Source organism: Onychomys torridus, chromosome 8, assembly GCF_903995425.1.
Source record: "Onychomys torridus chromosome 8, mOncTor1.1, whole genome shotgun sequence".
NCBI lineage: Eukaryota > Metazoa > Chordata > Mammalia > Rodentia > Cricetidae > Onychomys > Onychomys torridus.
In genome coordinates, this window is record NC_050450.1 from 104,599,379 (window position 1) to 104,624,519 (window position 25,141).

Here is a 25,141-nt window from a genome sequence, read left to right on the forward strand (position 1 = left end):
CTTTAATCCCAACACTGGGGAGGCAGAGCCAGGAGGATCTCTGTGAGTTCAAGGCCTGCCTGGTCTACCAAGTGAGTTCCAGGAAAGGTGCAAAGCTACACAGAGAAACCCTGTCTCGAAAAACCAAAAAATAAAAAGAAAAAGAAAGAAAAGATACACCAGGTGGTGGCTCATGCTTTTGATCCCAGCACTTGGGAGGCAGGCCGATCTCTACGAGTTGGAGGCCAGCCTGGTCTACAAAGTGAGTTCCAGGACAGCCTGTTTCACAGAGAAAAACCCTGTCTCAAAACAACAACAACAACAAACAAAAAACAAAAAAAACAACAAATAAAATTTTTAAAATTTTGGTTTTTCAAGACAGGGTTTCTCTGTGTAGGCCTGGCTGTCCTGTTACTCACTCTATAGACCAGGCTGGCCTTGAACTCATAGAGGTCTGCCTGCTTCTACCTCCTGAATGCTGGGATTAAAAGCACGTGGCACCATGCCTGGCTAAAATAAATCTTTAAAAAGTCAATTCTGCTCTCCATAGTTTGAGTTATGTCTTTATGTTGATTTCATTTTATTTTAGCAAATAAAAGTTGGTTTTAAGAACGTTCCACTTCCTGTCCTCAGCAAACCTTCAATTCAGTTTGCTCTGGCAAAGTGGGGTGACAAACAGTAGGACTGGTGGGCACGAAGGAGCAGCTGTGGTCCATCCCCATCATCACTGAGTGGTCCTACCTTGGCACGCAGGCATTATTTTATTCCCGAAGCTTTCTGGCAGCTTCTCATTTTCTAAAGGCCTTTTAGTCTCACCCAGGGTACAGATCACACTGTTGTTGTGGGGGATGGGTTTGAGGAGAAGGGTTTCTGGTGCTGGGATTGAAACTCAGGGGCCTTGACTTGCTAAGCACATGCTCTGCCCCAGGTCCTGTTGTGTGTGTTATTCTTCTGTCTACAGTGTCCAGCATCGTTCCCTGTGTGCCACGCTTGTGCATGGTGTAACTGCTGAAGGCGAGATTCGGCAGTGGTAACTACTCCATCACCCACCCCACTCTTCGGCCCCAGGGTAAGAGCTGAGCCTTTCAATCAGACTTGTGGCTGCCAAACCAGCGACTTCCAGAAATGCCCCTGGGCAGAATGAAGAGTATAGTGTTACTAGATAACACCCATTTCCCCTATGGCACCCTGTATTCTGTCTACACAGAATGCTTAGGGTCCCAGCATCAAGCACTCGTCAGCAATCCTGGACTACCTGCCCTGGGTCTGTAGAACATGACACAGGTGGACCCTCACCAGTGAGCTGAAGCCAGAGGGGTCAGGGGTTTCCTCCTCTGAAGACAACAATGCAGATCCTTGAACATGATATAAACATTGCAGAGGCCAAGTGAATCCTTATATAACACACGTCTCTGTTTTTACAAGATAGTCCTTCAAAAGTCTGGGAATCACAACTGCCTGGACCAAGTCCCTCAGGGTCCTCAGGATGTCCTGGGTGACATCTTGCTGGACGACAGGCCTACATGTCATAGAGTCGGAGCTGCTCCTGCATGTCACCATCAGACATCTCACCAAACGTCTCCTTGTTGTCCTTCATGAGCTTGAAGATGGCTGCCAGCTGTTCTTTCTGAACTCTGTTGAGAAGAGAGGATGAGAGGAAAAGGATGCTCCCGACCGAGGGTGGGGGTGAGGGTGGGGGTGGTACCTGTGCCATCGGCCAGGTGGAGACTCTCCTCTTTTCTAACTACGTTTGCTTTCCAGCATAAGACCCACTTAAAATGCAGGAGGTGGTTTGCACTGACACTCAGCCCTGAAATCCTGAGTCTCAGGTTCACTGTGGCCCAGTTTCCTCATGAGCCTGTGGTGATTTGCACGGTGAGGCAAGGAGGAAGAGAGCCCTGTTATGTGGCTTGGTGTGCTGAGAATAAGGGGTCAGGAGCAGCCTCAGTTTAGACAGTGAACCGGAAGCAAGGGCAATGGGGCATATAGATGTGTAGGCAAAAGTGCTGGACAATGGGGAGGGGAGGTTGAAATCTATCTAGCCCCTGGAGTTCTGCTGCCAAGAGAAAGAGACACCTTTTCCTTATGTACACAAAGTGGGTGTGGATGCAGATGGACCTCGGTGTTGACCACATGGTTCTGTGGCTGCCTCGTGGTTTACGAGACTCCGCCACACCATCTGACCAGCGCAGAATGACTCCCAAGGCAAACACAAAGGCTGGGCTGAACAGCTGAAGCTGGGGACATGTGTGGTTCTGTTTGTTCTACGGCACTGCCCTGTGCGTGACAGCTGGCCCTGCATCCTGTCCACCTTGCTATCCTGAGTTCTTGATTCTGAAGTTTCTTGTCCCTCCATGGCACACTGCTGCTTTGCGGCCGGAGAGAACGAGGGCCACAGCTGCAGGCTCGGCTCTCAGCCTTCCCAGGGCCATGGCTGCTGCAGCTGTTGTAGCCCTGAGCAGGCTTCAGCGAAGTTGTCAGCCACTGGACCGCCTGGAGAGGCCGTCCCCGTGTGTTAGCTCTTAGGCTTTTTCTTTTTCTTTCCTTCTGTCTTTGATACAGTCCTCACTTTGTCCTGGAACTCACTCTGTATCCCAGGCTGGCCATGAACTCACAGAGATCCTCTTGCCTCAGCCTCTTGAGTGCTGAGATTAAAGATGTGCGCCAGCATGCCAGGCTAGGACTTGTATTTTTGTTGTTATTTCGAGACAGGGTGTCTCTGTGTAGTTCTTTCCTGGAACTTGCTTTGTGGACCAGGCTGGCCTCGAACTCGGAGATCAGCCTGCCTCTGCCTCCCAAGTGCTGGGATTAAAGGCGTGGATGGACTTGTGCTTTTAATGACATTCCTTCTACTGTAAGTTCTACCCCACCCCCAACCCCAATTCCTCCACTCAACGAATGGTTTTCTGTCTAGTGGAGCATCCAGACGTTGGAGTACTGCTGTCCCAATTCCTACCCTCCTTGGTCTAGACAAGCTAGGTCTATACTCAGTTCTGTGTAAGAGGAAGAGGGACATGCAGGCTACATTTTGTACCCCACTATGAGAAGAAAAGAGGTATGGTAAACAGAGTGGGGCTTACTGAAGGCATGGATGAAATCACTGTCAGATACGTTTAGCACTGTCTCTTAAAGATGAACTGTCCATAATCTTTGGTGCCCATGATGATTGTGTATTATAATTATTATTACTATTATTTTTAGGATTCTTGGGGGAGGGGCGTGTTGAGATGGTCTCACTATATAGACTTTGCTAGCCTAGAATTCACTATGTAAACTCTGCCTCTGGGTACTGGGATCACAGCTGTACACCACCACCACCACCACCACCCCATACCCACAGGGCTGTGGTATATACTTACTTATTTTTATGTGTTCGGGAGTTTCATCTACCTATATGTACGTATATAATATGTTTGCCTGATGCCCTTAGAGGTCAGAAGAGAGAACTGGATCCCCTGGAACTAGATTTATGTATAGCTGTGATCCACCATCTGGGTGCTGGGAACAGAATCCATATCTTCTGCAAGAGCAAGTGTTCTTAGCCAAACACCAATCTCTCCATCCCTGGGCTGTGAATTTGTAATTGGGTATGCATATGGGTTTGTGCTCTGCTGGATCATCAAAATGAGAGGGAGTTTAAAGTTTGTCTCTAAAGAGGTTTTGTTGTTGTTTTTAAAGAAAGCAAACTGAAGAAACACACAGTAACCAAGGTCCTCTACTTAACTTTTTATTGGCCAGAACACAGGCTATACATATCGAGCCAAGCCGCCAGGAGTGTGAGGGGCTTGTCGCTCAGAAGCCACGCTCAGATTTCCGCAAAAGCCTAACTAACGATGTCCAGAAGTCACTCCTCGGTGTGGAGGAAGCCCCAGCCTAGACAGAGACTTCACTATTGCTATTTAGGAACAAGTGAGTGTGACTCTGTTGGTCACATGGCTCTGTGTCAAAGGCATTGAGTTATGTTTGCTGCTCTGTGGCCTGCTCAGCCCTAGGCCCCGAACCCAAGTCCTTAGGCACAGGAGAAGGCCGCCAGGAGCATGAGGCTTAGGAGTCGATGCTGGACATTTTTCTAGTTTTCTATTAAATGGAAAATCTTCTAAAAACTTAGTGCTTTAGGAAAAAAAAAAATGTCTTCAACAAGTCTAAGACGTCAGAGTCATTTGGTATAAATACTGTCAAATATAAAATTCTGAAAAAACTAACCTGGGACTGCTGGGTGATTATGAGGTTCAAAGTCACCTAGGAAAAACCTAGAAAATACACAATCCAGAAGTCTGCTGGAAGCTAACACCACTATTGTAAGCCGAAGTGGAGCCTAAGCTGAGCTGGTGAGGAGGACACTGGTAAAGGGGCCTCCAGTACAACGGGTGGGGAGGTGGGGGTGGGTGGGCCCGAGACTCCTGGGGTAGGGCGGGGCAAAAGGAGGCCTGTTAAAGCCGGTACCTGGCATGACTCATTCCTGCCAGAGAGAAGGAAGGCCCCCGTCCCCCAGGGTGTGTGTGTGTGTGTGTGTGTGTGTGTGTGTGTGTGTGTGTGTGACCACCTCTGACAGCAAGTGAGCCCTGTTGGGCTGTACTTCATTCATCTCAAATCTGGTGGTTTGGCTTCTGTGAGAACAAAAGCACAGGGCAGCTGTGTGGACCGGGTGTGGGGGCATAAGTGGGGGTGGGTGGGGAGCAAGCATGGCTGGTAAGGAAGCCCAGGGCCTGAGCCCATACATATTCTTGGCAAGCAGCCCCCCCTCCCCCAATAAACACCTCTGATCAGGACAGAGACAAAACCAGTCCTGAAGCTCTTGCTAGTTGCTAGTCCAGGGGAGCCCAGCCGGAGTTGGGGTGGGCCAACAAGTCAGCGGATTTGCAGGCAAACTCCCCCTGCCCCCACCCCAAGCCTGCATGGGCTCCTCCCTTTTTTTTTTAAATCAAGCTTTTAAGGTGTCAAAAGGAAAGAAAGCCTTCAGGAGGAGGCTAAGAAGGGCACCTTCTTTATTCTTCAGTTCTGTAAAGAGAAATGGGGAGAAAAAGATCATGTTTCTTGCTCGGTTTGCTTTAGAGGCAGCACAGGACAGAGTGGGCACAGAAGGCAGACGGTTGGAATCACAGAGGCCACGCTACACTCCGCTGCCTTCTCAGACCAGCGGTTTGCTCCGCACACTGCAGTGATACAGGCTCCGAGGGTGTCTGTGTGTCTCCCCACCCCCCACCCCAGCCGGCTACCGCCACCTGCCACTTCCAGCTTCTGAGAAACAGAGCTGCCAGGCAGTGAGCTCGCTGATCCTGGGCTGTGTGGTTGGTTACACTAATGACATTCCTATTGCCCTAGGTAATATTTACTTCCTGCTGCCTGGTCTTTGTCTCCTGTGAGGAGACTCTGTACCTTCCCTGGCAGGTTTCCAGAAGGGCCAAAAAAAAAAAAAAAAGTCTTGACGCACTCTGAAGGTAAGTGATCTTATTTTTTTGCCTCTGGCGCCCTCTCCTGGAAGCTGGAGTCAATGCATACTTCCAGCCATTAGATTTCATTCAGGAAGAGCCAGAACTGTAGGAAGGTCTGGGGTCCACCTTCCTTACTGCCCTATGTAACGCTCTTCTCAGGCCCTGTCTATTTCCACGAGTCAAAAGTTGAGAGTCCTTCAGACTGCCAGCCACAGCAGTGCGGGGCCCTGCCTGACCTGTCCACACAGCCTAGTGCACAAGCTGGGTTCCGCTTTCCTCTGGAACCAGCAGATGGGACACCTGCCAAGCTGCAAAGCCTGTCATGCTTTGCCGTTTCGCTAGCTTGTGGAGTGAATAGGCCTCTTGCTTTGGGGGGAGCTGTCAGAAACCTGGTAGCCAATGATCCCACTCACCCAGAGGGAGGGAGCACCCCCAAGAGAGGCTTAGGGGGAAGGCAGGGACAGAGCCAATGTGGGGAGCAGGGGAGGGGAGTGTGTCTGCTCAGAGAGAACTCAGAAAGGTTAGTGTGCACAGCAGCCAGGACAGGAGCAGTTGCTGCCCAGCCACCTCCCAGGAGCTGGACAGCTTTGTCTAGAGCAGATCCAAGGGCAGGCGTTCTCAATGGAGATCAGAGAACCCACTGGGACCTCTTGATTCTGTACTGACACTCCCCAAGGACCTTGAGCGAGCCTGGGGAGAGCAGAGCAGGGAACGGGTGCTGCAGAGCTGGGTTCTAGGTGCAGCTATGGTAGCCCAGCTGGTCATTCAAGATGAGAGGCAGTGCAGCATTTACCTGTCAACCAGGTGCTCCCTGTGCCAGCCTAGGATTGGACAAAGGCTGTCTGGGAGGGACGGAGCTGACTGGACTTTACCAGCTTGAGGATGGTTTCATTAGTTTGATGGTAACATTATGGGTTTTATTACTATTACATTTTTATTTGCTTTGCGTGGATCTGTGAGTGTATACGTTGTGGAGGTGCACATGTGGAGGTCAGGGGACAAGTCCCAGGAGTTGGTTCTTGCTTTTCACCACGTTAGTCTCAGGGATCAAACTCAGGCCATTAGGCTTGGTAGCAGGCATCTCCCCGGTCCTACATTTGTGCTATTTTTCAGGGGATAGTTCTAGGGCAGTTCTCCAAATTCAGTTGGGTCCCGATCTGTGTTGTAACTATCACCTCTCCAAAACCCAGAGACAGAAAGGCGAAGCCAAACTGAACAGCCTCTGGAACCCCAAGCATCACATGAGGCACAGTGGTGTGGTCAGGGGTGCCCCCGGCAGCTTCAGCTGCGGCCACATGCAGGGGTGGGAGGGAGAGCAGGCAGATGTCAGATGGGGAGGGCAGGCATGTCAGAGCCACAGGAAGCATGCTGGATAGGGTCATGGAATGAACACAAACTCAGGCCCTGCTGGGACCTCCACCAGCCCCTCCTGCACACAGTGAGGACCTCCCTATGCAGAGGAGTCAGGGACTCCCTCCTCACCCCAAGAGCAGCTCCTCGGCACAATCTCTAGCCCACAGAACAACCAAGCATCCGTGGGTGCTCTGGGGTCCCCTGGAGACTGGGGATCTGCTGTCTTTCAAAATGACACAGAAGTGACTTTGCCTTTTCATTTCCTGCCCTCAGCTCTGAACACAGGGGCAGTGGCAGACCCCAAACTGACGCCTAGCTGCCACCCACTAACTGTGACCGCAAGGGACGGCGGCAGATTTCAAACTTGAGCCCTAACTGCTTCGTACTCTGACCGCCCCTCAAGGCCCACAGTGCATTAACCTGAGTGGATAGAATGAGGTTGCCAAAGCCCCACCCCCAGGAATGCTTGGGATGGCTGGGGTGGTGGGACGGGGAGTGGGTGGGTGATGGTGATGGTGGTGGTGATGCGCCTCTCCAGGCAGGGCTGAACCCTCGAAGGATCTATGGCAACACCTCAGCTCTGCCACAGGAGTTCCAAAATAGCCTTGGAAAAATGAGTGACCATGTCTACCCTCTGCATTGCCATCAGCAGGGAGTGGGCCACAAGCAGCCAAGGCCTTGGTCTGCAGGCCCAGCTCTGAAGATCAACAGTCCTGCCTGCCCTGCGGCATGGGAGGGGTTACAGGGCCTCTCAGGGTTCTGTCATGCATGCAACCAGCTGTCTCTCCTCTGGGTGAAACAAAGCCACAATGGCCACCTCACAAGATGTATGCATATTCCCATAGCACCCAGGTCTCAGAGATGATGGTCCCCCCTTAAGTATACTAGCACCCAAACCAGCTGGACCCCTTAGGTCCATGAGGGACCTGAATTGGCCCCTGGGAAAGGTTCTTTTTATGTCTGGGATTTCTCGTGCATGGGAAGAACAAGACAGGTTCAGATGGGACGAAATGCATTAATTGGTTATGAAGAAGGTGGAGGAGGAGGATTTAGACCACATCAGTGGCATTGGGGACACATTAGCAGACAACGTGAGGAAGCACTGCTAGTCTACGAAACCAACCTCCTTACCACAAGGGTTTGCAAGAACATTTGTGGCCCAGGACTAAAGGACTCGCTACAGGGAGGTGAGGTCAGAGGTCAGCTCAATCCTGAAATATAAAGGTGGCAAATGGGGTCACAACAAGAGGCAGCATCATCCAAGGACTCAGGGACTCTCATGGTAAGGGCTTTCTCCTGCCTGCACCCACACCGACATCCCTCAGCACCCAGGGTGAGGAGGCTTCCTGTGAGGCAGCATCTTGGCGGGGAGACAGGATCTGCAAGCAGGGTGGTTGTGGTCCTGGAGGGAAGCTGGTGGCCCTGGAGCAGCCTAGAGAGGGCGGCTAAGCTGTGCATCCTGCTTCAGCCTTCTACTTCTTGCTTATGAATCAGTGCTCATCCCCCCGACCCCCACCCCAGCTCCTCTGGGCGCCAGGTCTGGAAAACGGTGCTGTTCTCAATGCAAGGGCTTCTGCTCCTACACTGCTGGGGGCAGACAGCAGGGGCACGTGGAGGGTGCAGCTGGGCTGCTGCAAACTCAGCTCCTCCTGTGGCCACCCTGGCCATGCTACTGCTCAGAGCCTACTCAGCTGCCCATGCAGTCCAGATAAAATGTGGAGGGGAACCTGATGGACACACTGGGGGCTCTGGTGGGGGAGGGGAGAGTGGCCTGATTCAGGAAACCAGAAGCTGTCCAGCTGCCGTGAGCTGTGCGGAGCGGAACAGATAGGGAGTGACGCGGCGGGTGGGGGCCGGGAGGAGGGAAGCTGCCAGATGGATGAGCACCAAGAATCTCTCTGTCCTCAAGTGACAAATTGGTTTTGTCAGAGACTCTTCGCCTAAGTGAACAGTGAGGCTGCTCCGGCCCTTTCCTGGCTTCTCATTCTTGTCTCTTTTTTCTCCAGGTTGGGGAGGCTTCAGGCAGAGAGAATCAAGAAACAGGCTCCACTTTATTCTCACGCCCTCCCCTGTGCTGCCGGCCCCCTGGGGGGGGGGGCGTCTTCCCTTGATTGAGGCTGGCTGAACATTACCAGGACAAGAAAGGGTGCACATCCCCACCCCTACACAAGAGGGAAGAGGACATAGTGGGCTGGCTCACCCCTGCTGGGCCCTTATACTAGTGTTCCAGAAGCCGCCTACCTCTGTTCCTCCTCCAATTCTTCTTTGGTCATCATCTGCTTGTACTGGCTTCCTCTCAGCTGCCCAGGGCTGTACTTAAAGGAGAAGGCCGCTCCTGTGGGGACAGTAGATAAGTTTATCACCAACTTGGGAGGCTAGGCTGTCCCCATTGATGCTCAGCAGCACCCCCTTTCCATGGTTAGTGTGTGTGTGTGTGTGTGTGTGTGTGTGTGTGTGTGTGTGTGTGTGTTTGTGTGTGTTAACTGGGGATTAAACTCAGGGCCTTGCACATGCCAGGCTAGGCAAGCATTCTTTCCTGAACTACACCCTCAGCTCTCCTGATTGTTTTCAAAGAAACAGTCTATCAACATAGCTCAGTGGGTAGAGGAAAAACAAAACAAAACAAAACAACCTGGGTGGTAGTGGCTCATGCTCTTAATCCCAGCATTCAGGAGCAGGAGCCAGAGACAGGCAGATCTCTGAGTTCAAGGTCAGCCTGGTCTTCAGGACAGCTGGGGCTACACAGAGAAAACTTGTCAGAGAGGCCAAGCCACATGCACAGTACTTGTACCAGCCTGAAAGCAGCCCCAGCTTCAGAGGGGCCACAGTGACATCATCTTCTCACCCCAGCACCTGACCCCAGGCTCATCTTGTACTTTCTATGAACTCCTATGGTTTCCTATGCTTTGGTCTTTAATGGGGGTCAGATGGAAGTGAGGCCCAGACAGAAACTATCCCCTGTGCTGCTCCATCTTCCAAACGTCATCCCCTCCCCAGGCCAGTTTAAGCCAGCCCAGAGCTGTCTGCCTGTCTCTTAGCCAAGAGTTCTATTGTTTGCCTGCAAGGGGAGGATCACCTCCCAACCCCAGATCCAACCCCTGCCACAGTGGCCTCCCTCAACCCGTTTATGCTGGTCATACCTACAGCAAACGCCACTTACATCTCAGGGAGCACATGGGTCCCCACACTGGGCCCCAGGGACTCAGACCTTCCTTCTCTTCTCCTAGGCTTGGGACAGCCAGGCCCAGTCGCTCTGTCTCCCCACCCCCACCCCCCAGGTTATCAGCAATTGAAGGCATACATCAGGCCCAAGATGGGATGTACAAATGAACAGGCTTGGCGGACTGCCAGGACCTGAGAGCAGCCTCCAGTGCCTGCAGGCCTTAGAAAGGGCAAATCTGCAGGTCTGACGGGGGTGGGGTGAGGTGGGGGTTGGGGGGTGTCAGCAGACAAGGGCCAGGGCATGTGACACAGTGTCAACACAAATGCTGGGGTACCCCGGCAGAGGGAGGCAGGGCAAAAGAGGAGTGTCCTAATGAGAAAATCTGCTTGGAAGCACCCCCTCAGTGTCTGGGGAGACTGAGGATGTCGGGCTGGCTGGCTTCTCTCTAATGCCTGTGAAGATAGAAAGCCTGGGGACGGGGACAGCCAGGGACACTGTTAACTCCTCTTCCAGCTGCTGTTCTAGAACTTCTACTGCCTGAGGAGTCTGAGGCACCGCCACATTCTTTCACAGCAGGTCAGGCTCCCGACTCACTCATCACATAGATGGACGCTAAGCTGGAAGAAAAGGGCGCTGGCTCGGAGGAAGAAGGTTCTGGAAATGATCTCAGAACGCAAACATTCTACAGGGGCCATGTTGTCCCCTCATCATTTAGGAGGACCGGGGTCTTCACTAGGCAGCTGCCCAGGTTGGAGCCCTTCCTCAGGAAACTATCTCTGCCTTTTACAAAGATGTTTGCTCCTGCAGCCACCAGAAGACACACGTACACAGAAAAGCCTCAAATCGGTAGCTGGTCCTAGAAGAGGGTGGCTGAGATGGGGGGGCTGGGGGGTGGGGCTGCAGGAGTGTTGATGAAGCCAGGTGTGGTGGTATACATCTTTACTCCCAGCACCTGGGAGGCAGATCTCTGTGAGTTCCAGGCCAGCGTGGCCCTCATTAAGCTTTAGGCCAACTAATACAGAGGGTACAGGACAGCAAGGTGACTGTGGGTGAGTGGACAGAGGCATATGAGTCAACAGGGTTGGCTTGGCTGCCAAGGCTCTTGCTGGGGTGAGATGGTGGCCCTGGGGATCTGAGGCAGAGCTGGGCTGTTGTTCTCCTCTGAAACCTGCCCTTCCCCCCAACCTAAGCCCTCCAAACCCCCCACCTCCTGGCCAGGCTAAACTCTGCCCAGCTAGGCTAATAAAGTAGGAAACTCCGCTCCATCTGGATCATCGGAACCAAGAGCTTTTCAAGTCCAGGATGTGGACAGATGAGGGAGCTTCCCTGAGCAACTCCAATCTGCTGCAAGGAACTGCAGCATTGCTACGCTGGATCGAAGGGGCCGGGCATTTGTTTATCCCAAAGCCCTGAATACCCTGCATGCCAGGGAAGGCCAACCATGGCTATAGCCTGAGCTCACAAACAACCCTAAGGATGGACCCAGAACTAACAAAACCAGTGAACCTCAACACCTGGGCATTGCTGTTCTAGAAAAACAAACATGAAAAGTTCTGCCAGCTTAGTGCAGGTCTGGGTTCTGGTTTATGGGGCAAGTCTTATTAGCTTGATGCTTTTCCAGCCCGATGATTTAACTTAATCACAGGTGGTGGGCCTAATCCAATTTTGTTAGAGTGAGGAGGCTGGGAGTGAGAGCCCTTGGGGAGTGAGTATAGGGTGGGGGCTTCCTCTTCCAGGCATCATGAATCTGAGTCACTAGGGGAAGTCATTTTAGCGATACTAATCAATTAGCCTGGGAGGCTGAGCTGCTTATTGCAGAGGGGATGGCGAGGGTGGGGCTGGGGAGGGGGAAGGAATCCTTGCTTCCTTTGGACAGCTGAGACCATTGGCCTTTCTCCCTCTGCTGCCTGGTTATAGTGGCAAGCTGTGAGTACTGGGGGCTGTCCAGGGATAGTGCTCAGATGAGAGAGGACTCAGGGGCAAGCATGCGGCTGGGTCCAGGGCTTATGGGTGTCAGCTGAGTCAGGAACAGTAGGCTGTAGGTCTCTCACTTTGTTTGAACCCAGGGGTCTCTAGACTCATGTCAACTTCCCTTCTGCATGCTCAAGTCACTCACAGGACCTTGGTACCCATGCCATCAGGGATAGACTCTTGGGCCACAGTTGCTGTTAGCTCTTAACTTGATCTAGGAGTGGAGAGCATGGGCCTGGCTAGCCAGGGGTTGACATCCCTACCTACCACTGCCTATGCCTGGGTCCCCTCAGAGGCTGTACAAATAGACACCCACAGCTCTGCTCACTCTCTGGAGGGCCTGGGGACTTCACAGAGCCTCATTGCTGCTGACACCCACAAGAGCCTCAGTTTCCCCATTCCTAAGCCCCCTGCTTCCCATTGTTCCTACCAGCAGCTGGCTTAAAGCTGCAGCTGATCTTGCTTCTTTTAAAAGAAATATCCACCAAGTAGTGGTGACGCACACCTTTAGACCCAGTACTTGGGAGGCAGAGGCAGGCGGATCTCTGTGAGTTCAAGGCCAGCCTGGACTACAGAGAGAGTTCTAGGACAGGCTCCAAAGCTATACAGAGAAACCTTGTCTCAAACAAACAACCCCCCGAAAAAAAGAACCCCCCAAACTCTTTATACTTGCTATACTGATCCAATAAATATTAATATTATATTTTTGTTTTTCTCCAGTTTCTTTTTGAAAGAAATAAAATGTGACAGATCAGACAGTCTGTCTGTCTGTCTAACACACACAGGGGCCTCTTGGTTTCATACGTTCCTGTGGTTCCCTCTCTCCCATCTGAGCCACCCAGAGCTCAGAAGAAGCAGCCCCATTTCCTGGGAGACCTCCCAACAAAATGCCCCAGAGAGAGCACCAACAGAAAGACAGGCATGGTTGGTAAAGGGGAGAAGAGACCTGACAGCCAGGAGAAGCCAGGGAGCTGTGAGGCCTCCCGCACCCAACAATACTTGTTTTACAGACAAAAAAGCAAGGACCAAGAGTGTAAAGGAGGTATTCAGGGCTGGGTGGGGCCTTGGCCTGATCATCCCATAGCACCTCTCACTGCATCCACCCTCAAGCCCCGTGGTCCCCCAATTCTCAGATCCCACTGCCCCTAGAGTGGCCCAGGGAGAGCCAAAGATTGCAGCCTCCTGGGAGTGGGTGCCGCTCACCATCCTCTTCCTCAGGCTCTTCAGTGGGTGGTCCTGCCTCACTGTCTGAGTCTTGCTCTTCATCCTGCAAGACAATGGCAGGGTCAGTGCCGCTTAGCTAGCTGAACCCTGTCCTCTCTCAGGAAAGGGTGAGATGTGGGCTGAGGGATGGGGCGCTAGAGTGACCACCTCCTAAGCTGGGGAAGTGGTGGTGGTGGTGGGAGTGAGGAAGACATCTCCGAGGTCCAGTGTGAGCATGTCTGGAGGCCATGGTGGAACCTGTGGTGTCAGGGCAAACTCAAGGGTGAGGAGGAGGAGATGACAGAGGCCCCTGGGTACCACAAGCCCTCAACGTAGGCCATTCCCAGGTAGTGCCTGCGCAGGCATTTGGCAAGTGGCCTAGGACTCCCACACTCACCTTAGTAAGTAAAGAGAGACACAGAGGAAGCTGGCTGCACTACCTAGGGCCAAGGCCAGTTCCCCAGACCAGCTATTCCAAGATAATGTCCTTCCTGGCTTCTTTCAACTGATGTTATTTTCTGTCTCCAGGCAGCTGAGTGACCATTTACCCAAAATTGGAACTCCACCCCCTTAGGCTGGTCTCTCCCACACATGGATTCAATAAACAGATGGCTGGGAGAGGCACCCCATCCTGTCCTGGGATGGCCTTGGTGGAAGGAAGGAATGACTTCAACTTTAGGAATGTTTGAGGATGAGAGAGGCATGTGATTGGCCGACTATGTGGGACCGGAGGGTGTGAGGAGGAGATGAGAGGCCCAAGGAACTGTGGCTTGGAAGCATAGCAGGCCAATGTGGAAACTTGAGGTTTGGGGGGGAGCTCAGGGGTAGAAGTGTGCAGCTTGCACTGGAGACAAACGCTGACATAGGTCTGGGGTACCCCTGACACCCTGAGAAGCAGCCAGCCTCTGTAGGAGGAGGCTCCCCAAATGAACAGTAGGCTGAGCCTGGAAATAAAGCTTTCACAAGCCGCATGGTGATGGATCGCAAGAGGCAGACTCTGGGCCTTGACTTCCTCTGGACACAGGGCCAGTGCTCCCACTTAACAGATCTTGAAGACTCAGGACTAGCTAGGTAAGAGCCATACTGCCCCAGCATCGGCAAGGCTGTGTCCTGTCGGACCAGACATCTCCCCAGTTTTGGAAAGCAAAATATCTTTGCAGCTAAGGAAGGTGAGCAGGTCAAAGAAGGGGACACCCCTGTTGATGCAGGGGACTCACTCTGAAGATCTGTTGTCTAGACTACAAACAGCTATCTAGGACTTTCATACAACAGTGCTAGAAACATGGAGAATTAAGTACCTCCTGGCTAAATACACTTGGCTAATATGATCTCCAAACTGTCGACCAGTCCAAAGTCACCAGGCATGTATATCACACAGGGCATGCAGAGGAGGTGTCTGCACACACTGACGATGAAAAAGAATCAAAAGACTTTATGAGGGGCACTGGGGAGGTGGGCAGAGTACACAAGCCTGAGAACTGAGTCTGGATCCCCAGGAGCCATGGAAAAGAAGGGCAGGGTTGTGCATGTCAGTAACTCTAGTGCTGGGGTGTGTGTGTGAGAAAGGCAGATCCTCAGAGCTTACCAGCTAGCCAGGCTACACAATGGTGAACTCTGGATTCAGGGAGAGATCCTGTCCCTAAAGATAAGGTGGAACTGGACAGAGTGTCACAAACCTTTAATTCCCAGCACTGGAGAGGCAGAAGCAGGAGGATCTCTGTGCCTTCTTGGTCAGCCTGATCTGCAGAGTGAGTTCTAGATCAGCCAGAGCTACATAGCAAGACTCTATCTCAAAAATAAAATAAAGTAAGGCCTTGAGGATGTGGCTCTGTGTGTGTGTGTGTGCGCGCGCGCGCGTGGATGCTAGGGATTCACTCAGGTCCTCATGCATGTGTGGCAAGCGCCACTTCCCCAGTCCCTAGGACGGGTCTTAATCCAAGATCCTCTATCCTTATCAGAGAATCCAGACATAAACAGAGACACTGGCACACCAGAAGAAATGCACCCTGCCAACCCCTTGGATGTGGACTTTCGACCTCAGAGAAAAAAAATTGCTGTTGTTTAAACCCCCAGCCCCTGGCAAGCCCACACAGCAAGCTTCCTGTGACAGAAAACCAACCTCATGAAAACTGGCCGCTGGAACACAGGCTGATGTCCCGTGTCGTCGTCCCGTGTCTCCCCCCCCCCCCCCCCCCCCCGCTGCTCCCCCAGCAGGCCTGGCTGAGGCTCAAAGCCAATCACCTCACAGGCAGTTCTTCTGTGGCCGCCCTGCCTGCTGTTCTCTGCAGAGCACTAAATAAGCCTGCCTGCTTTCTCAACAAAACAAAGCAGAAGCCAATCACCCCACTGAGTCTCAGCTCAGTGTAACTGAGGGATACTGTTTCAGCTGCCCACGTTCTGAGTTAGCTTCTTCCAGATAGACTTTCCAGTTTAGCTTCTTCCAGAGGTGGGGAAGTCTCCAACCAGCGTCCCCAAGGACCCAGGCAGGCAGTGCTGCAGAGGAAAACCACCAGACAGGAAAAGGGTGTGAGTGCATGCATGTGTGTGTGTGTGTGTGTACCCATCTGCTGTGTGCGTGCATGTGTGTGTATGTACCCATCTGCTGCGTGTGTGTGTGTTTTGTGTGTGTGTGTGTGTGTGTGTACCCATCTGCTGTGTGTGTGTGTGTGTGTGTGTGTGTGTGTGTGTGTGTGTAGTGGAAGGCTCAGTTTTCATCTTTGCCTGGGGGGGCAAGGAGGGGTTGGCAGTCTGGCTGGAGAGCAGAGCTGGCTAGTGCCAGCCAGTTGGAACCCAGAGCCCTTCTCCCTAGAGGTCCTAGCAGATCAGTTCGGCCACCTCCCTGCCTCCAAACAATGCTTCCAGGAGGACACTTGGCCCCTCTCACTAAGTCTCTGCTGATGAGAAGACATGCTCCTTAGGGCAAGGAACTTCTCTTCAGAACCGAACCACTGTCCCAAGGGGCCCTCTCGATCCATCCAGCTATTCAGGGCAACAGCCTAACACTCAGTCACAGCCTCTCACAAAACTCCAGCCCGACTCCTGCTCCCCCACGCCCACAAGTCACCTCCACCTTTTGCAGGCCCGCTCTCCTCCAATTTCCCTACTTTTACAACACCGTATCCTTTGAACCACAGCCCCTATTCTTTGTTTTATACGCATGGATGTCTTGTCTGTATGTATGTCGGGTCTGGTTCCATGTGCATGCCTGAGCCACAGAGGACAGAAGAGAACCTTAGATCCCCTAAATAGGAGATACAGACAGTTGTGAGCTACCATGTAGATGCTGTGAATCAAACCCAGGTCCTCTGGAAGAGCAGCCAGTACCCTTAACCATCTCTGCAGACCCCACGATCTCCATTTTCTTTCTTTGATTTTGAGACAGTCTCCTGTAGCCCAAGCTGGCTTTGAACTTGCAATTGACACTAACTTGCAATTCTCCCACCTTTACCTCCCAAGTGCTTAGATTACAGGCATGTGGCACCAGCTAGGTATAATGGTCTTTAGGGCCTGTCATCTGCCTTTTGTCATTCACTTATGGGTCCCTTGACTCCCTCTGTCTGGCCAGAGGTCTCCTAGATTACAGGACCTGACAGCTCAGAGCTGTTTGGTGCCTGGATCCGCAGGACGGTAAGAGGGGCCAAGGTTTCCATAATACGGGGCAGCTCTCTGTCTCTGTGCACTGAGCTCCACGTCAGGCCTAAGAGGGAGGAAAATACTTAGCACTCCAGCAGACACAAGAACCCAATGTAAAACATGTGCCAGTTTCTGCTTGAACACATCTTGAACTGGGAGCTCACTCCCTTACAGAGTATCTACCTCTCTCATGCGACCTCTCTGGAGCATAAGACAAGGCTTGGAGTAAGTTCTGCAGCAGGGCGATGCTAGCTAGGCTGTAAACAAGGAGGGCACAGACAAGGAGACTGGACCTGCCTTTGGCAAAGAGCCAGCAGCAAGTTTTTGTTTCGATTTTTGCTGGTTTGGCATGTTCTTTATTAAAAAAGATTTTACGGTGCCTGCTGCAGTGGTGGACCCGTGGTAGGGGTGGGTAAGGGGTGGTGAACGTGGTGGGTAAGGGCCTGTTCTCATTCTTGTGTGCAGACATTCCTCTGCACAGACAATGTGCTCAAAAATAAAAGATGACCTCATGCTGGTTAAGTGCTCTGAGGAGAGCCAAATAGGATGATGCATGGGCGAGTGAGCAGAGGGAGAGCAGAGAGGAGGGTGATTTACATCTGCTAACGTGGTCAAGGGCATGGAGACAGGATGTGCACAGGGCTTGTATAAAGATGCAGCCTGGGTATACCAGGCAGGCAGTCAACATGAGCGTCTAGACCCGGGCCTGAGTATGAGGAAGACACCAGTGAGGACAGTGAGCACTGTGATCAAGGTCTATCAGCCTTAGAGGCTGGAGTCCATCCTGTGCAGCAGAAGCTGCAGAATGCTTCAACAAGGAGGCTTCTGGGTTAATAAAAGGCAAAGTGGGAGCTTGTGGGGCTGGGCAGCCTAGGGCACATGGGCAGCAGGAGCCTGGGAAAAGGTTATCGGGCAGGCTGCAAGGACATGGCATGGAACAGCAGCCAGCAGGACTACAGGGGGGCTGCTTCTTTGGGAGGAGGCTCTGGGAGACAGGCAAGAGGACTTGTGGGGCAGAGAAAAGAGGAGTTCAGGCCTAACCAGCTGTGGGGAGCATGAGGAGAGGAAAAATTGGGGGAAGAAGGCAGACAATGACAGACACCTGAGGAGAACGGGTATCTGCAGGAGACGGGAGAGGGCTTCGTGAATGCATTTGGGTGTCCTTCACTACCATCAGAACGATGGTGGCGGGGTGTTCTAGAAGGCAGCAAAGGTGGAGCAGGCCCAGAAGCCCTTCAGTGGATACTATACACCAGAACCTTTCCAACAGGGGGAAGGGGAGGGGAAAGGGGAAATCCCAAGCATGAGACACACTTGCACATAAGGATGCATTGGCTAAGGGCTGGCTTACAGCGCAGGGAAAGTGGGGAATGGAGATGGAGAGAGGAGTGTGTGTATGCTGGGGGGCAGACTGAGACAGAGATGGACTGACTCACTGTTCTTTTGGCTAGCACTCATACACCAACCCTACCCTGTTCAGACATCCAGTCCAAAAACACCATCCCGGGCTCCAAGCACAGCCCAGTCAAGAGCACACTGGCCAGCCTTAAGCAAACCCACTCAAATGAGCAGGCATGGCAGACTCAATTCCATCAGATTAACAGTTTTGGGCAATGCTCCCATGAGAGGCTTTAGAGGACACCAGGCGCTTCATAAAACCAGAATGAAACAAACACAGGAAAGCCCTGTGGGCAGCAGTCTGCACTGTACCCAACCCCAGGACAAACGCTGGGCTGACATCCATCCACCACATTTCAAAATAGAAAGAAGAAAATCAAGAAGGGATTGATGAAGTCGGAATTGAGAGGGCTGGGGAATGCAGTCATTTATTCAGGAAGTCAGGATGGAGGACTTGGGTAAACTGAACATAACTGTAAGGTGGGCTGGACTGTCGTCCTCAGGAGCTTAGAGCACTTGCAGATAATGTTCTGGTTCTATCACCAGCAGGAGTGCGTGCACACGCACACAAGCACACACACCCACCCACACATCCACACACACAGAGTAGGTGGACAGCTTTTAAAATCTCTTTAAGGCTTTGATCAGAGGAGAAGCCAGTTTCGGATTTCCTGGGAGTGGGAGTTGTGGGTGGTTTGGCCCAGACTGTAAGTCCTCAAAAAAATAAGAACCTACCCAAGAGAAAAACCATTCCAGGAACTCCCCTTACCCATAGCTTGGGGTTATACAATCTCCGCTTTGTGTGTGTGTGTGTGTGTGTGTGTGTGTGTGTGTGTGTAATTAAGAAAATTTTAGGGATTGGAGAGATGGCTCAGAGGTTAAGAGCACTGGCTGCTTTTCCAGAGGTCCTGAGTTCAGTTTTCTGCATCTGCATGGTGGCTCATAACCCATCCTTAATTCCAGTTCCAGGGATCCAATGCCCTCTTCTGACCTCAGAGGGCACTAGGTATACAAACATACATTCAGGCAAAACATCTAAATAAAATTACACCCAAAATAAAATTTAAAATGTAAAAAAAAAATTAATTATTATTATGGGGAGGTGATTTCCAGATGGGGTCTCTCTGTGTAACCTTGGTTCTGTAGACCAGGCTGGCCTTGAACTCAGATATCTGCCTGCCTCTGCCTTCTGAGTGCTGGGATTAAAGGCGTGCACCACCACCACCTGGCAAATTGTTTTGTTTTTTTAGTGTCATGTCCATGCATGTGTGTGTGTGTGTGTGTGTGTGTGTGTGTGTGTGTGTGCACCATGTCACACAAGTGGAGGTCAGAGGATGACTTGTGGGGGTTAGTTCTCTCCTTCCACCATGTGCGCCTTGGGGATGCAACTTAGGTTGTCAGGCTTAGGGGCACACACCTTTACCCACTGAGCCATGTGCTGGTCCACTTCTGCAGTCTCTGCTCCCCGCTGTCAACCAAAGGGTGAAATGCTTGGGAGAGGGTATGGTGACACATGCCTATAATTTCTATGGGGGCTGGAAAGACGGTTTAGTTAAAAGTTAAAAGCACTATTTTTCCAGAGGCCCTGGGTTCCATTCAGTCTCTCTCTCTCTCTCTTTTTTTTTTTTTTTGTTTTTTCGAGACAGGATTTCTCTGTGGAGCTTTGCGCCTTTCCTGGAACTCACTCTGTAGCCCATGGGTTCCATTTCTCAGGACACACATGGCAGCTCACAACCATCTGTAACTAGTTCCAGGGCATCTGACCCCTCCATTGACCTCTGTAGGCCCCCTTGCATGCACGTGGCCTGTGGACATATATTCAGGCTCATATACATACACTTAACATTAAATTTGAGAAAGTAATTTCTAGGGTTGACGAGACAGCTCAGTGGTTAAGAGCACTGGACGCCCTTTAGAGAACCCAGGTCCTGTTCACACATGGTAGCTCAAAACTCTCTATAACTCCAGTTCCAGGGAATCTGACATCCTCTTCTGGCTTCTGTGGAATACATGCCACAGACAAAACACTCACACCTGTAAACTTAATTTTTTTTGGGTTTTTTTTTTTTTTTTTTTTTTTTGGTTTTTCAAGACAGGGTTTCTCTGTGTAGCTTTGCGCCTTCCCTGGATCTCCCTTGGTAGACCAGGCTGGCCTCGAACTCACAAAGATCCACCTGGCTCTGCTGGGATTAAAGGCGTGTGCACCACCACCCGGCATTGTAAACTTAATTTTTAAAAACATACTAGTTGCTATAGTGTATGTGGTGGTCACATCTGCAATCCCAACATTGAAGAGGCAGAAACAGGTGCACCAAGAGTTTAAGGCCTCCAGGCGGTGGTGTTGCACGCCTTTAACCCAGCACTGGGAGGCAGAGCCAAGTACATCTCTGTGAGTTCGAGGCCAGCCTGGTCTACAGAGCTAGTCCAGGACAGGCTCCAAAGCTACAGAGAAACCCTGTCTGGAAAAACCAAAAAAAGTTGAAAGAGCAATACAATGAAACTCGAACACTCCTCGCCTAGACACACCAATTTTGCCATCTGTCCATTCTCATTCCCTCTCTCTCTCTCTCTGTCATGCTCTGTGTAACTATTGAAATCTTGACAGACAATTCCAGCATGCAGGCCTGACAACCTGAATCTGACTCCCACGGGTTGCCCTCTGACCTCCATATGGGCACTGTGCGAACATGAGCACACACGCGAAATAAAAAGATTTTAGCCTGTATCTCTAACAATAGACCTCTGACCTCTCTCCTTTATAAGTGCTAGGACTCTAACCCACGACCTCAGCCAAACCAGGCAAGTGTTTTACCATGGGGCAACGTCTCTAGCCCTCAAGGACATTTTCTCCATAGAAACTTAGTGTCAGTACTGCACACAAAAAGCCCAGCACTCAGGGGGCTGGAGAGATGGCTCGGAGGTTAAGAGTACTGACTGCTCTTCCAGAGGTCCTGAGTTCAATTCCCAGCACCTACATGGTGGCTCACAACCATCTGTAATGAGATCTGGCACCCTCTTCTGGCCTGCAGACATACATGCTATATACATAATCAATCAATCAATCAATCAATCAATCAATCTTTAAAAAAAAAAAATCCAGCACTGAAACCTGAAACCACACTTAAAAATGTCTCAGTGTTGGAGATTTAGCTCGATGGTACAAAGCTTGCCCCAGGCCTCAGTTCCACTCCAAGCACCATACACACAAAAGTCCCTACTCTGGACTGGAGAGGTGGCTCAGCGCTTGATGCTCTTGTAGAGGACTTGGATTGTGTTCTTAGAACCTACATGGTGGCTCACAACTATCTGTAATTCCAGTTCCAGGGGACCAGACACCCTCTGGCCTTTGCATGTAGTGCACATACATGCAATATTCACACACATAAAATAAAAATAAATATAAATGAATCTTTTTAACAAAGCCCCTACTGTGTGTTTATTTTTTGCTCTTTTGAGAGTGTCTTGCTATGCTGCCCCAGCTGGTCCCTGGACTCAATAAGACTCCTATCTCTGTCTCCAAATATACAGTATACCGGATAAATACAGCAGCACTCAGCTCTTATTTTGTTCTTGAGTAGAGCTAGAACCCACATGCCAGGAGGTCTGACTGTGGTACAGACTAAGCATCTAACCCCAGAGTCACTGGAATGACCCTGTGCCATGGTCTCTCGGGGACTCTCCCCATATAGACATGACCTTGCTGGGGTACTGATATGTCACAGGAGACCTGACCATCCTAAAACCCCAGCATACACATCAGCATCAAGAAAGCTCTGCTCCCTGGCTTTGAGGACCAACTTTTGTCCAGACGCTGTTGTCCCATAGTTCTCTGCAGGAACTAGGTGTGCCCACCCCAAGTAATCCCCATGAGAGAGGTAAAAACACATTCTAATAACATGAATCTACCTCTCGGAGTCCTGCCTGGGCTGTGAACTGCTGGGGAGTGGGGAGGAAGGCCAGCCTCTCCAGACCTCAGGTTGGCCCCACCCCCAACCCCCTTGAGTCTGCTGCACTCAGGCCTCATCTATAACTGCTTCCTCCCACCACCTGGTCCCTGGCCTTAGGGCACCCAGCCTTCAAGAGGGGGATGCTGCCCCAGTGATCTACAGCAGCAGCTGAGGGCTGCCTCCCTGGGCTCCAGATCCTTTTCAATAATCAGCTTTGTGAGGCAGAGGCTGCAGCTGCCACAGCCTGCCCAGGCCTTGCTGGGAAAGAAGACTGGATTAGGAGGGAAGTAGTTAATGGAAAATGAAGAGGGGATGAGGTGAGGAGAGTGAGTTAAGCCTCTCAGGGGTGGTGGCTCCCGGCCAACAGCGGGTGGGATGGTTCCTGATGCCTGGCTGCTGCCTTTCACCTAGGGACCGTGAAGGAGGCCTCCACTGAGGGCATCATCCAGCCAGAGCTTCTCATGCCAACCCCAGTTATCTTCCCTGGGGGCACACCGTGCCCTCCTCACTAGGGTGGTCATCAGAAGAAAGTGCTGGAAACACCTGGAAGTGCCTGAGTCCAATTCAAGCAACAACTTGTAGTACTAAAGCCCACTGCCGGGGAGTGTGGAAGACACACAAGCACCTGTCTCCCAGGCCTGCCCTCACCTGGGATTCTGACCACTTGACATTTCAGGCAGGAGTCCAGGGAGCTGGCCAGCGTCCATGCTCACAAGCGATGGGCCTGATTTCCAAATGAGGAAACCGCCTTACTGTTGAGTGGATTCCCTCAGGATAGCTCGCTGCCATCTTGAGCTCCCTACATTGTACCTGGTCCTCCAAAGCATCCACTAACCCGGGTGTGGTGGTGAGCGCCTATAATCCTAGGATTTTGTTTTGTTTTTTTCTTTTGGAGTGGGGGTGGGGGTCTCATCATGTAGACCAAGATGGATTTGAACGCACAGAGTTCTGTCCTCTTCTGTCTCCTGAGTGCTTAGAATAAAGGTGTGCGCCACCAGGTTTTGGGAGGCTGAGGCAGGAGGATTTTCAGTTGGAAGTCAGCCTTGAGTACATAGTGGGCTCCAGGCCAGGCCGGGCCGGGCCAGGCTACATGTCAAGAATTTGCCTCAACCAACCAAAACCAGAAAAAGTCCGAAATGCCCACTCGGGTTAATTATATGAAGGCCCCTGTTTCAATACTATACTGACCCCATTGCAGGATGAGTGTCTCAAAAATCCTTGCAGGAAGTTCCTGAGGAAATTGACCTACTCCAAAGAATCAAGATAGGACTGTGCCCCGCTAAAAGACACCCTGGTCTAGATAAAATCTACTGCTGGGCGAAAGAGGAACAATTTGAAACAGGGCTGGTGGAGAGGGCCAGGGGTGGCCTGAGAGGAATCCCAAGCCCCACCTGCCATTCACCCCAGGTCTGTGAGCCCCCAGTAGCTTTCCAGGCTCCCTGGGTGGAACACAATAGCTCTCCTCTCAGCCACTCTAATGACACAATTAGTCACCCACTTGTCAAGCAAAGAGCCTGCTGGTCGGGGGTCTGGCAGACTCAGCAAAGAGAAAGGCCTGGGCCCAGGCTCGCTGCCGCCTCTCCTGTCCCAAGAGCTTCAGTCCGGTGCAAACCATTGTATCCAGCAAGGCAAGAGGAGGCTCCCGCAGACACGCCGACCACACACCAACGCAGCAAGCCCACGGCTTCCACTGTCCTAGCCATCCTGCCTTCAGGATGAAGGCTCAGAAGAACAAAGTGTTTAAACCTGACCAAATACCAGAGTGGGTGGCCTGGCCCGGAGCTGTGAAATCCCAGGAACCTGGGGCAAACCAGGATCCAACCCAGTGCATCAGCGAATGAGTGTATCAGGGATACCCTGGAGAAGGCCTGGTCAGCGCATGGCCAGCCCCCAGGAGGTGGGGACGCTGGTGGTGGGGTAGCTGCTTCTTGTACCTTTTGTTCCACACAAGCCGGGCTCGTCTGCAACCCAGGGGGTGGGGATTGAGGGTGTCAAACCTACAAGCAGTTTAAAAACGACAATAACATGCATCCCGGCAAGTGCTCTTCCTTCCAGCCCAGTCCTCCCAGCCTCATACAACGCCCACATTGACTCTGGAATCTGGATTTCAAGTTGACCTAAAAGACAGGCAACTTCCCTTCTCGCACACCCCATCCCAAAGTACTGTGTTGTCAAGAGTAAGCTAACTCCACTTCAGACCTTGAAGTAGGGCTCGTGTCCGTGGATTTGGGCACGGGTGGGCAAAAGCAGGGAGAGAAGAGGGTGCAGGGCAGTGTCAACGGCCGTGGGAGGCCCAGGAACGCCAGAGCGGGGAGGGAGGGAGGTCAGCTTCACTTTGGGGGAGGATGGAGCGTCCGGCCGTAGGAACCCTCCTTTCCTGCCGGCCGCTAGCTCGGCCCTTCCTGGGGAGGTTCGGCTGGCAGGCTGGTGGGTGTCTTACCGGGTACCCCACGGCTGCCCCGGTGCGTACCTGCCTCCCCTCGTCCGCCGGCTCCTCCGCCGCGGGCTCCCCCGGTTCCGCCATGCGCTCGGGCTGGCGCGGCTCCGCGGGTGCGGGCTCCGGGGAGCAGGGCTCGGGAGGCGCAGGCGGCGCGGGAGCCCCGGGGGCCTCCGCTGGGGACGCGTGTTCCGGGGCCGCCCCACGCCGCAGCAGTAGCCAGGCAAGCAGCAGCGCCAGCGCCGTGGCCAGCGCGGGCAGCGCGGCCAGCAGTTCGGCCGGCGCCTCCATCGCGCCGCGGCCGCCGAGTGCCCGCCCGCCGGGACCCCGAGGGAGCCCGCCGCGCCCCGACAGCAGGCCACGCCCCGAGGCGGAGTCTCGCCCCAAACCACGCCCCCTCACGCTCTCAGAGTGACTTGGAGTGCGTACCTGGGGAGGCGCTGGAAAGCCCACACCTCGCTGGCTGACGCTCTGGGGCACCAGCTCAGCTCAGGCTTGCTGGATTAGGTGAAAGGCTCATTGTTCATTGTCTTTAAATTGGCTTCATTTCAGCCCTGTGCAGAAGTTTGATCTGCAGACCTGTGATCCCAGCACTTGAAAAGTGGATAGGTGCAGGAGGATCAGG

General features: G+C 52.3%; 1 protein-coding gene across 4 annotated transcripts; it reads right to left on the reverse strand.

Annotated features, from left to right (window-relative positions):
* Positions 1–501: 501 nt before the first annotated feature.
* Positions 502–24,850, reverse strand: Mxra7 (matrix remodeling associated 7). Of its 4 annotated transcripts, none has more exons than XR_004945687.1 (5): positions 24,550–24,850; positions 13,102–13,165; positions 9,006–9,099; positions 7,888–7,975; positions 3,691–4,977 (listed from the first exon to the last, which is right to left on the reverse strand). XR_004945687.1 is itself a non-coding variant. In XM_036197177.1 (5 exons), the coding sequence occupies exons 1-4, from the start codon at positions 24,805–24,807 to the stop codon at positions 7,942–7,944; spliced, it is 450 nt and encodes a 149-aa protein (XP_036053070.1). In that variant the 5' UTR covers positions 24,808–24,850; the 3' UTR covers positions 3,691–4,977; positions 7,896–7,941. The 4 variants fall into 4 exon arrangements, 3 of the variants coding, with proteins under 3 accessions (XP_036053069.1, XP_036053070.1, XP_036053071.1); XM_036197177.1 differs by having other exon boundaries at positions 7,896–7,975; XM_036197176.1 differs by lacking the exons at positions 3,691–4,977; positions 7,888–7,975 and adding an exon at positions 502–1,613.
* Positions 24,851–25,141: the final 291 nt, after the last annotated feature.